We start from the raw sequence: 12,008 nt of genomic DNA on the forward strand, positions 1-12,008 counted from the left end.
CCAACGCCAAGTCCCGTGTCATCCTTCCTCCGCCAGGCGTCGCGACCTCTCCCTCGCCACCTCCTCGCCGCCGCCCCATCGCCCGCTCCGCTCTCCCGCCACGGGCGGCTATTCTCGACAACCCGTCCTCGCCGAGAGCAAGACGGCCACCCCGCCAAGAAGCTCACGCACGTCTCCGCCTCGGGGACCGCGCACATGGTCTCCATCTCCTCCAAAACGCCAACCTCGCGCGTCGCAAAGGCCGCCTGCACGGTGACCTTCACGACGCCCGAGCCCCTGCGCCTCATCGCCGAGAACCAGGTGAAGAAGGGAGACGTCCTCGGCGTCGCGCGCGTCGCCGGCATCATGGCCGCCAAGCGCACCCCCGACCTCATCCCCCTGTGCCACCCCATCCCCATCTCCCACGTCAGCGTCGAGCTGCGCCCGCGCGAGGCGGAGGGGGGCAGCCGTCGTGGCTGCGCCGCCATCGACGTCGAGGCCACCGTCACGTGTGATGGCAAGACGGGGGTCGAGATGGAGGCCCTGACGGCGGCGAGCACGGCGGCCCTGACGGTGTACGACATGTGCAAGGCTGTCGACAAGGGCATGGTCATTTCTGACCTGAGGGTTGTGCTGAAGGACGGAGGCAAGAGTGGACGCTGGGAGATGCCGTAGACAGCCCAGCGCAACCAGAAAAGGTAGACTTTTGAACGGACCCTTGGTTTCGCGAGTCACGGCCTCAGTTGCTGGTTACATTATCGTCGACGTATGTCTTATAATATCGATATAATCATGGGTGTCGTAGGCGTTATTCAAGATCGTCCAGGAAATGAACCCCGAGACATTGCAAGCATCGTTGCCCGACCGGGCGAAAAGCTGTCGGGTCTCGAAACCTCCACCAGCCCAATTTCTGGCTCACGCTCCGCCTAATTGTCGAGTCATTTTACTATTGTATTGCAGTCTTTCAGTCTCTCAGTCTCTCAGTCTCTACAATGACAGACATCTTACGCCCCGCATGCGTCAAGTAGCCTTCAGCGCATGAAATGTCTTGCCAATGAGCGAACCCACATTCATCAGCAACGTCGTCTCGCGACTGGGACCTGTGGCCAAGGTGCTGCGAACGCCTGACTCGCCATACGACGTTGATGGTGCTCAGCTTCTGGGACCGGTATCCTGTCAACCCCTGAGCACAGGTACCAGCCCCCCCCCCTGGCCAGTGCGACTGACTCTTGGGCATGTCAGTTGGGTCCCAATAAACTTCAGCAGAGTGCTCAAAGGCCCAGTAACATTAGCAGACAATGACGCAGTGCCATCAACAATGCGACTGTCTGACAACGCCAGCGATCCCTCGATGCAGGTCAGGCTTCGCATACATGGAACAGACGGCAAGATACGAAGATCACTAGCCGACATCGCTGATATGCCGTCAATTGATCAGCTTCAGACGCGAAGCACACATCTCGATGGCAATCGATCACTTTTTGGTGACTGCGAAAACCTCGCGTTTGACGTCACAGAGAGGCTATGGATTCCGTCTGAAGTTGCTGCTGCCAGCATGGATGCGCCATAACCCCCATCCCTGAAGCATGATCGCCAAATGTGACTTCATGGCGTTGCTTAGACCGCGACTTGGGCGCCAACGGCACCTGGTGATCGCCTCGATAGAAGAAGGCCTGAGCTCTTCACGCTCTTCACGGCAATCAATGTCTGTGTTGGAACTCATCAACCTTGTGAATCAATCAACGTGGAAAACAACGAGAGTGATATCTGTCGATGCATGCGGAACTCGCTTCGTTCACCTAGTCCTATCGATGTTCCTTCCTCGCGGGCATAAGCTAATGATGGATGGCCAGCGGCCGAGCTGAAGCGTTGCGACGTCACTTCACGGCAGCTTTTGTTTGTGTCGCAACCCGGCGTCGGAGATCCACGTGGCTGGACCTCTTCTCAAGTTCGCTCTCACTCAAGACCTCGACCAACGGACATATAAATCTGTGCCTCAGGCAACAGTACGTAGACACTTGAGCCAATCGCTGTTCGCCGATAACACCAACTTCATTGAGCCACTAAGGCCCTGCACGTAAATGAGCTGCAGGGATAGCGTTGCAGCCGAGTCGAGATTTATTCCATATGCGGCTAAGCTAATCTGACAGGTCAACTGCGAAGAGTACCGAGAGAATTTCCCAGCTCGATTTGCGACGTGCAAGATCTTTGGGTGGCCTGTTCCCCCCTCGCGGGTGACCTTTCACGCCTACATGGTATTTCCTTCTGGCTCCCCTGAGAATGGGGAAGTGGTGCGGAGCCGGGGTAGCACTTCATAGCATACCGTATTATCGCTGTCGGATCACCAGATCTGAGAGTTTGCACCATTGGGACCGGGACATAGGGGATGACGATGGAGTTAGCTGGGAGGCTGCGGAGTGTTTAACGCGGGACTGAACGGTAGCCACCGTGCATGTCGTACCTCTGCTCATGATGTTGATGTTTTGCATTTCGACTGGGCTGGTCGGGACTCTTCACGATGGGGTCTATTGAATTCTGTTGCGTAAGAGCTCGCTGCGGCTCCCACCGGCGAACCCACTTGACGACGGGGGCGAAGTTTGAAGGCTCTCGTCCTAAATGTTTTGCCGCCGCCAATGCCGTCGACACGCCGCGAAAGAGCCGCCGATAGTACATAGTACATGGTAGAGTTGCTTGGAACACCCAGGCTGATTTGAGGGAACCCATTGCTGTGCCGGAGGAAATGGAAGGTGAAGTTTCTGCTCGGCACTACGGAAGACGTCACTGAGTCAGTATGTGAACGAGGCTGAACTGTTGCAACTGCTGGCCGTACCTGGGACTTTGGACGGCAACGGGTGTTGACAGGCTGCAGTGGCTTCGCCCGGCTCTTGGAGGCCTGGTTGTGGCAACAACTCCCTTCTTCTCCGAAACAAGTGCACTTCAACTTCTAGATGCTCCACACTTGGCCGGCGGTCGTATCCATCGGGTGGATCCCCGGCGACGGCTGGCTTCCGTTTCTGGCGTGACCGTAGAGCCGCCGTCAGCGCCATTAGTAAAATTCTGGAGCTGAGACCTTCTAGAAGCCGAGATTGTTCCTTTGGTTCCCGAATTCCTTTGTCGCTGGCGGGCCATTCCACTCTTCGAGGAAGGAGGAAGGTCGACGTCGGCATTAAGCTCAGTCAGTCAGGGGCACCTGATCTAGTCGTGCTAAGTAGAGATAGGAAGGAAAACATTAAGGAAGGAAGGAAGTTGAAGAAAGCCTGGGTCGGTGACTGGCAGTGAAGCGGAACTCGGGGTCACGAGACCCATCACCCCGAAAGAAGTACATGTACAGTACTGATGTACCAAAGTGTCGACTCAAATCCCTCAGCATGGGCGAGACAATCGCCTGATAGGGTTGCAAAACAAGAAAGGCATTGAGCCAAGAGACCTGTACGCGTGGGATGGCTCGAGGAAGCCGAAAGTAGACTGGAGTTCGCTGCTGGAATGATAGACTGTTGATCGCTTTCTCGGACCAGAAGACCCTGAATCCAAGGCGTGGGCGAGTCAAGGTAGGGCCTTCGAACAACATCAATCCTACAGTACATGTACACGCTGCGTAGACTAGGACAGGGGTTGTTCGGTCACCGCTTGACCGATCGTTGGTTTTGAGGAGCAGCCCAAATGCGTCACGCGACAACCAGCTGCGAGGCGAGGCCTACCTGTCGGCTCGCCCGCCGTTACAAGTGCACTTGTCGCCTGCTGTGTCTCAACTCATCATCTCCTGGTTGCCAGAGGCTGTGCCGAGGGATGGCAAGAACAGTCGAGGCTGGATTGAGGGCGATGCTTGGAAATTGGCGCCGTTCGTCTGGTCTGCTTGTCTGCCTCTTTGCCTACCGCGGTCGGGCCAAGGGCGCACGAGCCCGGGTTCCCACACTGGAGGGATGGGATCCTTGTTGTTCCATCACCCTGAAGATCCCGGACCGGTATCCTAATCCAGCAGTCGAGTAATGGCACGCGCCAGAGGCTGACAACTGGGACCTGGGACCCTTGGGATGCGCGATCGAGAGAAGGCAAGCCATTTCCGCCCGGCCTCGTGGCGTGGCAGAGAGATGCTGAGACGTAGGAGAAGCACAACCCGACCAGGGCGGGGCCGGATTGGGGTACGGAACTCGCGCACCTCGAGTCGGAAAGGCACCCCGACGTCGCCCATGCGCCAGCCAGCACCTTGGCGCGACTGAACAGAATCGACAGGCAGGTTGGGCAGCGGAGTGATTCCCGTTGCGTTGCCAGTCGAGAGCAGCATCGACAGCGCCCTCCTAGCGGCATGAAGAGGCTCGGAAGTGACAGAAAATGCTGCCAATGAGGCACCTCTACCCTCGTGAGGGAAGCCCCAGCCTCTGTCTAGGAAGATGAGGCGCCCGTCCAGGGTTCCCCGACCGCCCAACTTCAGGGGACCTTTATCCGCCTTGGCCTGCTTGAGACTCTCTCTCTGCGTCTGAGATACCACGGGCATGCTTTCATCGACGACTGCTCCTTGATTGCTTTTTGCTTATCGCTCGTGATCGTCGTTGTCCAATCCGGGTTCGGAAAGAAGTGCGGACTGGCGGTGACGTTTGAACGAGAGGTACCAGCTACCCTCCATCTCGACATGTGGCTGCATGAATGCTAGTCATGGCCTTGGCTGTCCCGCTGGAGGATGGCATCCGAAAGACAGAGGCGCGGGCGCCGCGGTTGACGGCGCCGGCGAAAGCCTGCTGGGTCGGTCTAGGAGATAGAGGAGTGGTAGTGGTAGCGGCAGCGGTAGCAGTAGCGGTAGCGTTAGCGGGAAGACTGAGGGACGTGGGAGGATATGGAGGAGATGCGAGGACACCGCTCCACCCCGTCCCCAAGCCCCAAGCCCAGAGCAAGCCCATGCGGTGGAGGCCCTGTACCTCTAGGGGACTAGGGGTGTGCTGGGGAGGGGCGGTGGGCGACAGGGGTGCGCCTGGCTTGCCTGAGATCCTGGGAGGCGGTTTCCGCCAATTGCCGCACTTTTAAAACCAATGGAGAGCCCTCTCTTGCCTCCTCCTACAGCCGTATCGGTGCCTCCTGCCCCCCCCCGGTGCTCGTGTTCACTTGCCTCCGGACCATTACCTGCAGCGCCTTATCAGCGACTACTACTACCTATCCACATCCCACCTCGCTCTCGTCACGATCGCTTCACCTTCCTCAACACCCCTCGCAACCCACGAGCCTTACAACACCTACCACTTCTCACGTCACCCCGTCCAACAGTCATCTCCATGTCTTCCGCTTAGAAACCTGACCGTTGTGTCACTGGCGTTTGTAGAACGCCTCGCGTAACAGCACCCGTGCCGAGAACACCAACCCGACTGTCACACCTTCCGCACCTCAACGACTCTCTTACCTCTTCTAGGTTTGAGTGTACATCGAACAGTCACACGACCTGCTTCGACGCTTTGTTGAGACCTCGACCAGTACATTCCACCAAATAATTCTCCGAGACAGCAGTCTCATCTTGTTGTTCTCTCACCACCGCAAAGATGACGGCTGAACTCATCATGCCGTCCGTCCGCGATCTGAACCACCCTCACGGTGGCCACTGGGAGCACCACGCTCTCCCTCAGCGTCCGCACTTCTCCCACACGCGCTCGCAATCCTATCAGCTGCCCAACAACAGCAATATCAACAGCACGCCCATCACCACCACTTCTCAGCACACATCCCCATTACACACCCCAGGCGCAACCTCGCCAACGTCGCCCGGCACTCGGTCTCTTGCTGCCACCCGCCAGGCCCGACCACTCTTCATGCCTGCCGTCCTGCGCCCCACCGAGTTCTCCTCAAAGTTGCCTCGCTCTCCCAAGAATGAAGACGGACCTGAGAGTCCCGCCGACCTGAACCTGCAGCGCGTCAACAGCAGCTTCATTAGTCTTCCGGGCCTGAGCATGATCGGTTCGCGACTGAGCCGCCGCTCCACAGGGGACAGCGGGAAGGCGATGGACTGCGATTTGGATCCGGAGCTGTTCCCCGAGGTCAGCGGCGAACCTACGCGCAAGCACTGGAAGGTAAGCAACAACTCATCTTCTTGCCAATTTTGGTTTTTCTGCACAAGCAAGGTAATTAACAACATGAGTACAGCCCGATCCTCACGCCTCAATGTGCGATGACCCTACTTGCCAGCGTACATTCAACTACTTCAACCGCCGCCATCACTGCCGCAAGTGTGGCAACATCTTCTGTGACAGCCATTCTGCGCAAACCATCCCTCTCGACCAGGACCTCAACTACAACCCTCGGGGATCCCCCTCGCGCTCCTGCGGGCACTGCTTCACCCAGTTCATCGCGTGGAAGAGCCGAAACAACAGCCAGGCCAGCAGCGACCAGGGCTCTTCAGTCGACACTGCCGCCGGCCCCATGCCTGGGACAGCCATCCCTACGGGAAGCGCGAGCCCTGTTCCCACCAGCAGCCCCAGTGGTAGCGTCACTTTGGGTTATGCCAGAGGCCCGGAGGTTGCCGCCAGTGTGCCTAGAGATTGGAACTGGAGCACCTTCTAGGTCCCTTTGCCACATACGTTGTCGGCGCTATTTCAAAGCGACGGCCAATTACACAACATGGACATAGACATACCCCAATACCCGCCGTCGACACACCCTCAACCTTAATCGCGCCCTCCCTCACCTTCACCCATCACTACAACACGACAAGAGCAACATAGACAGCGGGATTTGTGAGCATCCCGTTTTGGGATATGCTTTTTTTATTTTTGAGCGCGGCGTTGGAAGGTCTAGCTTTGCTATTTTTGAGACGCACTTGACAGGATGAGAAGACGTCATACCTCGCTACGGCGAAGGTTAAGAGATCAGACAGGAGAATGGAGGAAGATACACTGGTCCAGGACGCCACTGTGCCTCTTGCTGCTGGGGTCGCGATCCTAGCTTCATTTGCTTCCAGTAGTCCCATATATCCTGGGGAGGAAATGCCTCCCACAGTCAAGCATCAGGTTCGCAACATGTATCCTCTTCGACTTATAAGATGCAGTGAAGTGACATGTCGTCCTGGTATGACTTCAGAGCCCTTTGTGCGTTAGCGTGCTGGGGATATAGTGAGCTCCACCAAACATGGTTTACGACATTCCTCCGTCACCTTCCTATCAGTGGGCTATTTCCCGTTTGCGGCACCCTTGCCGTTCCCGAACAAAGATCTTCTTCTGCCAAATATGTACGACAAATAGCACTTTGCTGATAAGAGATTCTCCTTGAAATAGATTCACACCCATTTGAAGAGCCGCGAAAGCCGCCCCTCGACTTGCTGATCGTGTGAAGCTATGCGCCGGGGGGGCAAGGGGTGTTTTGCATACCGCAGAAGAACACAAACATGGGCTTCACGACCCCTCACCTGTGCGTTTCCACCCCGCGTTTAAGCGCGCGACGCTCCCTGCCCCCTCCCGGCCGCGTCCTCTTCTTTCGCACCTCCGTGAGGGGCGGAGGTGCGCCGAGGCCGAGGCGACGTGTTAGGCCGAGATGCATTGCGGCGTGTCGGTGCGACGTTCGCTGACGAGGGAGGAAGGCGTATAACCGGCGGACGGCGCGTTTGCGGGTACCGCGCCTTTGGCTGTGTGGTTTTCGTGGACAGCAGGCTTGCTTGCAGGTGGCCCTGCGGCTCAAGTTGGCAGGTCGTAGTGCGTGACGGCTTGACGGCTTGACGGCTTGACGGAAACTTCGTCGAACGGGACGCTCATAGCAAACCTCGACATTTGTTTCGGACGACATGTATCTGGCGCGATTGCCTGGAGGAATGAGAAGTGGAAGAAACGTGCGAATTTGTAACTATATTGGGGCTGATGATCCAGGAGAGAGACTATGTACAGCAATGCACAAGCAAAATGAAAATAAAACAGCCAACAATGCAGATGCTCACCGCTATCCCCAAGATAAGGTTGTCAACACCCGCCGCCTTCACACTTGTTTTTTGGTAAACCCCAGCCTCATAACGCCGTGTATAACACAGATCTCATAGGAAAGTACACACTGGGAGCCCCGCCACTGCGTCTCTGGCTCGATAAAACTATTAACAATACTTTTGAGAGGGTCTAGTTCTTGCGGCCCTTCCTCGTCTTGGGACCAGTGACGACAGCCTCCTCGGCGCCCTGGTTGTAAATCTCGCTGCTGACCTCCTTAGCAGCATCCCAGCCGGCCTTCTCGGCGAGGGTGACATTGCTCTCGCGGCGCGACTTGCCCTTGGGCTTGAGGTCCTGGGCGCTGGAGCGGCGGAGGTAGCTGCGGACGAAGAACATGCCGAAGAGGTAGGTCAGGGGCGCGAGATACAGAACGTTGAGCCAGATGCCGAACGTCTCACCGCTGGTGGTAATGCAAGGCTGTGTGACCCAGACGGTCTCAGCCTGCAGACCGGCGGGCACGGCAGCAGCGGCAGCGGCCGCAGCGGCGCCAGTGGCATCCGAGGCGGCGGCGGCAACAGCGGACTCGCTGGCCGCTCCGTAGAGCATGTTCTTGATAGACGCGATCGCACCGACAGATGCCTTCACGATAGCCTCGGCGGTGGGAAGAGAAGAGGAGGGGCTGGCGGAGGCGGCGGCGGCGGCAGACGCGGACTTCTCAGTGTAGACGGTTACCGGGACGGTGTACGAGACGAAGGAGTGGAGCATGGCATACGAAGCGCCCACGAGGAACTGGGTGATTTGCATCGTGGTCAGAGAGCGCTTGATGGGTGTCGGCACGCGGATGTTAAAGGCGGTGATGGTGTAGTATGTGTACTAAGTACGCATGTTAGCGGGTGACGCAGAAGTCAAGAGAAAAAGAAGCATTTACCATCAGAGCGTGAATGAACGAGTTGACGAGGACAAACATCCAGATAGGAGCAGACATGTAACGCATGCCAGCCCACATGCACATCATGGCGCCGGCGTGGTGGTAGGTCTGAAGGGTCGAAGACAGTTTGCCCTTGGCGAGGATGATAAAAGTATCAAGCACCTCATAGAACTTGCTCAGATAGAAGATCCAGCCGTAGAAGGAGAGACCCTCGTTCCACAGGCGACCGTACACGTCGGTGCTAGGGTTTCCGTTGGCGGACAGGCTGATGGCACCGTTGATGCTGGTCCACTGGCCGAGGGTCTCATTGTAGACAGTCGCGTGGCCAAAGCCAGCAGGGCCGTTCATCTGGCAGAGGCTGTCGGCGGTGGCCGCCACGCCGTGAGGGCCAAAGGGGCTCACAATGGCACGGCGCATGCCACCGAGCATACCCCAGAAGGTCCAGGCCGAGTAGACAGCAAGGAAGATGTTGTGAAGGATGACAAAGACCTTGAAAGGGCCCGTCTTGCTAATAGCCCAAGGGCGCTTGTTGGTAGAGGTATTGTAGCGGTTGAGGAGCTTAATCGTGACAGCGTATGTCGCCGCAATGGTGATGGGGACCCGGGGGTCCAGGACGGCATTGTAAATGTGATCGGGAATGGCAAAGTTGGAGGAGCTCGCACCCGGCGGGGGAGGAGGGACGCCGATGGGGTAGTGGCTGGGAGGGAATTGGAAGAGAGACGAGTTCGGTAGCTCGCTGAGGATGGTAGTACCAGACATATTGCAGACGAGGGAAGCCAATTGGCTTCAGAATGCAGTGGCGGGTGGTTGTGAGGCTGCTTGCGCAAAAGGCGTCAAATGAAGCCAACGGAGATCTGAGGCGCCGGCGCGACAGGGCCAAGTGTGAAGTTCGATTAGGTCGAATCGAGGAAGTCTTCGAGGCGGGAAAGGTCAGGAACCTGCGTCGAGGAGAAGACGAGACTCTGGTGACGAGAGCAAAGGTGGTTTGTGAAGCAAGAGACAAGTCGATGTCACCGAGAGGAAGGGTCGGGATACATAAGAGGCGACTTGAGGACGGGAGGATGGGGTACTAGTTGGAGTTTTTCTGCTGGGGTGTGGGTAGGGGGAAGAGGCCAGGGCCGGTCAGTCAGTGCCTCAAGAACCAGAGGTTTGTCTCGGAGAGCACAAATAAGCCGAGGCCAACAAGACGAACGGGGGACCAACGTGCACGCTGTAGTGCGCATCACATGGAATAACTGGTCAGGACCCCAAGATTGGGGGTATGGATGGGGTCGGGGGGGCAAGTGCAAGGAAGACAAGTGGGCGGGTGGATATCCGTCACGGAAGCTCTTTCTTGATGATGGGGTTGAGCCTTGACTTTCGAGATCATGCACAGGCAAGGGCGAGCAGGCAGACTGAAGGGAAGGGAAAAAAAGCTAAAGGGTTGACCAACGAGAGCCCAGTATGGCTGGGGTTTCCTTCCTGTTTGAGCAGTTAGGCATGTGAGGTCGAGGCATGAGTGGCTGCTTCGCCCCTTCCTCCCCCCCCGCGGCGGCGTCACGCATGGAGCCCAGCTTTGCGGCGGCCTATCCGGTTGCTTTGAATGTCACTTCGTTGAGCGCTGGTCATTGCCCGTCGCGGCCCGGCCATCGGTCACGTCTACATGGTACGCACGCCATGGCGGATAATTCGGAGTGAAGACGTCTTGTACACTCGATCACTACGGTGCCTCGGTCAAAGTTGGACATGGGCCTTGTCTGCCACATGTCAAAATGTTCGTCGAACACTCCACGAGCGTGGTTGCCTTTTTCAGAGAATAGGTATCTTCTGTTGAATGAGTTGAGGACAGTGAAATATTTAGTGGGCTTCCGAGCTGCTAGCTTCTTTCGGCGGGACCCTGAAAACTGCCAGCACGGGCCTAGTGACTTGTTGTCTGCTAACACTTTGGACCAAAACACTGGTAAACCCATGCGACCCAAATGTACCTACTACCCCGCCCATGGGGCACCTTTCCTGCGTTTTGTTGAGAGGCGCTAACCCCCATCGAGATCGGCTTTAGAATCGGTGGAAGCTTTCGCCATCTTCCTCGTCGCTCGTCTCCATGCCCTGCGGCGTTCCCAGACCGCCCGGCATACTCGTTTACCATACCCGTTGGTCGGGTCAGACCGCCGATGTGTCGCACGAACGAGTAAGGTCTGCCGGGCGCCATGCCCAGTAAAAGCTCCGATGGCTGATAATTCTCACAGTTGTGATTAGTCCTGGCAGGGCATACAGGTTTTGGCGTGAATGCTCGTCTCTCTACTCTCGTTTTCCAGTCAACGACATTGATTCTCGACATGTTGAATCAACCATTTTGCTTCGAAGCACGTGTCAAAGGTGTTTCTGTTTCCAATTGGCATGTGATTCTCCATCGATCCGGGCATTCGAAGGAACCACCAAGCCAAATTTAACCTACAAACTATCAGATCACCACACAGACAGGGCGAGCCCTCCTCAACAAAACCGGCCCCCGTTTCCTCTTCCGAACACCCTGACCGGCACACGCCCGAGCCGATCCCTAATGCTACCCCGCCGCTGCACATTTCGTGCCGTCACCTCCTGGCCATGCTTCGAACCTTTGGCCTGTGATGAGGATTTGTTGCTCAAGTCTTCGTCACCCTTGCAGGAGATCAAATGCTGAGGCAATCGTGACGGTGCCCCATATTTTGCCGTGATTCCGGAGTAACGGAACGGAGCGGGGCTTTCCCCCGAGCCGGCACAGGTCAGAGTGTTCTTCCTTGAGACAATAAGTAGTGCCTGCCGCGTCGACTTTGGTGGGACTTGAAGCATGGTTTCGTCAAAATTTACTGTGGCCTACTTCCTCGAGCCCTTTTTTCGCGCAGAATTTCGACGGCGCCGTTGCTGAACCACAGCAGGGAACGGCCGTATCCTTTGGTGACATTGGCGGTCCGTCCTGGATGTTGGAAGTTACAGCCATCATCTGCTCATATGCGTTTATTGGAAACCGACATTTTATCATACAGCAACACACGTTTCATACATTGGATGACGGGTGTTGATTATCGAAAGAAAAGCACCCAAAGTCACTACGCCAAAGGGTAGTTGGGCAAACGAGACGACGGGCGAGCGGCCAGAAGCGGATGGTGACGCTAAGGCCATGACGACTCAAATGACGACAATGACAACCGAAGTTTCCGGCGGCCGTGGTGAGTGCAGGGAGTGTGAGCCTTTTCCTCGATAAG

At 56.8% G+C, this 12,008-nt stretch overlaps 4 protein-coding genes across 4 annotated transcripts in view; 2 read left to right on the forward strand and 2 right to left on the reverse strand.

Annotated features, from left to right (window-relative positions):
* Positions 1–654, forward strand: part of VDAG_05776 (molybdenum cofactor biosynthesis protein 1 B) — a gene marked incomplete at both ends in the record, with an annotated part of 2,359 nt that extends 1,705 nt beyond the window's left edge. The window contains one exon of the mRNA XM_009655173.1: positions 137–654. Coding sequence (XP_009653468.1) covers positions 137–654 — 518 coding nt within the window. The remainder of the gene's footprint in view (positions 1–136) is intronic.
* A 4,614-nt stretch (positions 655–5,268) lies between these two features.
* VDAG_05777 (zinc finger protein) lies at positions 5,269–6,516 on the forward strand (the record flags this gene model as incomplete). Its single annotated transcript, XM_009655174.1, has 2 exons — positions 5,269–6,026; positions 6,100–6,516. The coding sequence occupies exons 1-2, from the start codon at positions 5,520–5,522 to the stop codon at positions 6,514–6,516; spliced, it is 924 nt and encodes a 307-aa protein (XP_009653469.1). The 5' UTR covers positions 5,269–5,519.
* A 1,535-nt stretch (positions 6,517–8,051) lies between these two features.
* On the reverse strand, positions 8,052–9,546 carry VDAG_05778 (uncharacterized protein; the record flags this gene model as incomplete). Its single annotated transcript, XM_009655175.1, has 2 exons — positions 8,052–8,732; positions 8,788–9,546. The coding sequence occupies 2 exons, from the start codon at positions 9,544–9,546 to the stop codon at positions 8,052–8,054; spliced, it is 1,440 nt and encodes a 479-aa protein (XP_009653470.1).
* A 2,063-nt stretch (positions 9,547–11,609) lies between these two features.
* VDAG_05779 (uncharacterized protein) lies at positions 11,610–11,925 on the reverse strand (the record flags this gene model as incomplete). The annotated part of the gene is made up of 2 exons (XM_009655176.1): positions 11,610–11,719; positions 11,844–11,925. 2 exons carry the CDS (start codon positions 11,923–11,925, stop codon positions 11,610–11,612), a joined length of 192 nt encoding a protein of 63 aa, XP_009653471.1.
* Between the last annotated feature and the right edge of the window lie 83 nt (positions 11,926–12,008).

Source organism: Verticillium dahliae, genomic scaffold (assembly GCF_000150675.1).
Source record: "Verticillium dahliae VdLs.17 supercont1.11 genomic scaffold, whole genome shotgun sequence".
Classification (NCBI taxonomy): Eukaryota; Fungi; Ascomycota; class Sordariomycetes; order Glomerellales; family Plectosphaerellaceae; genus Verticillium; species Verticillium dahliae.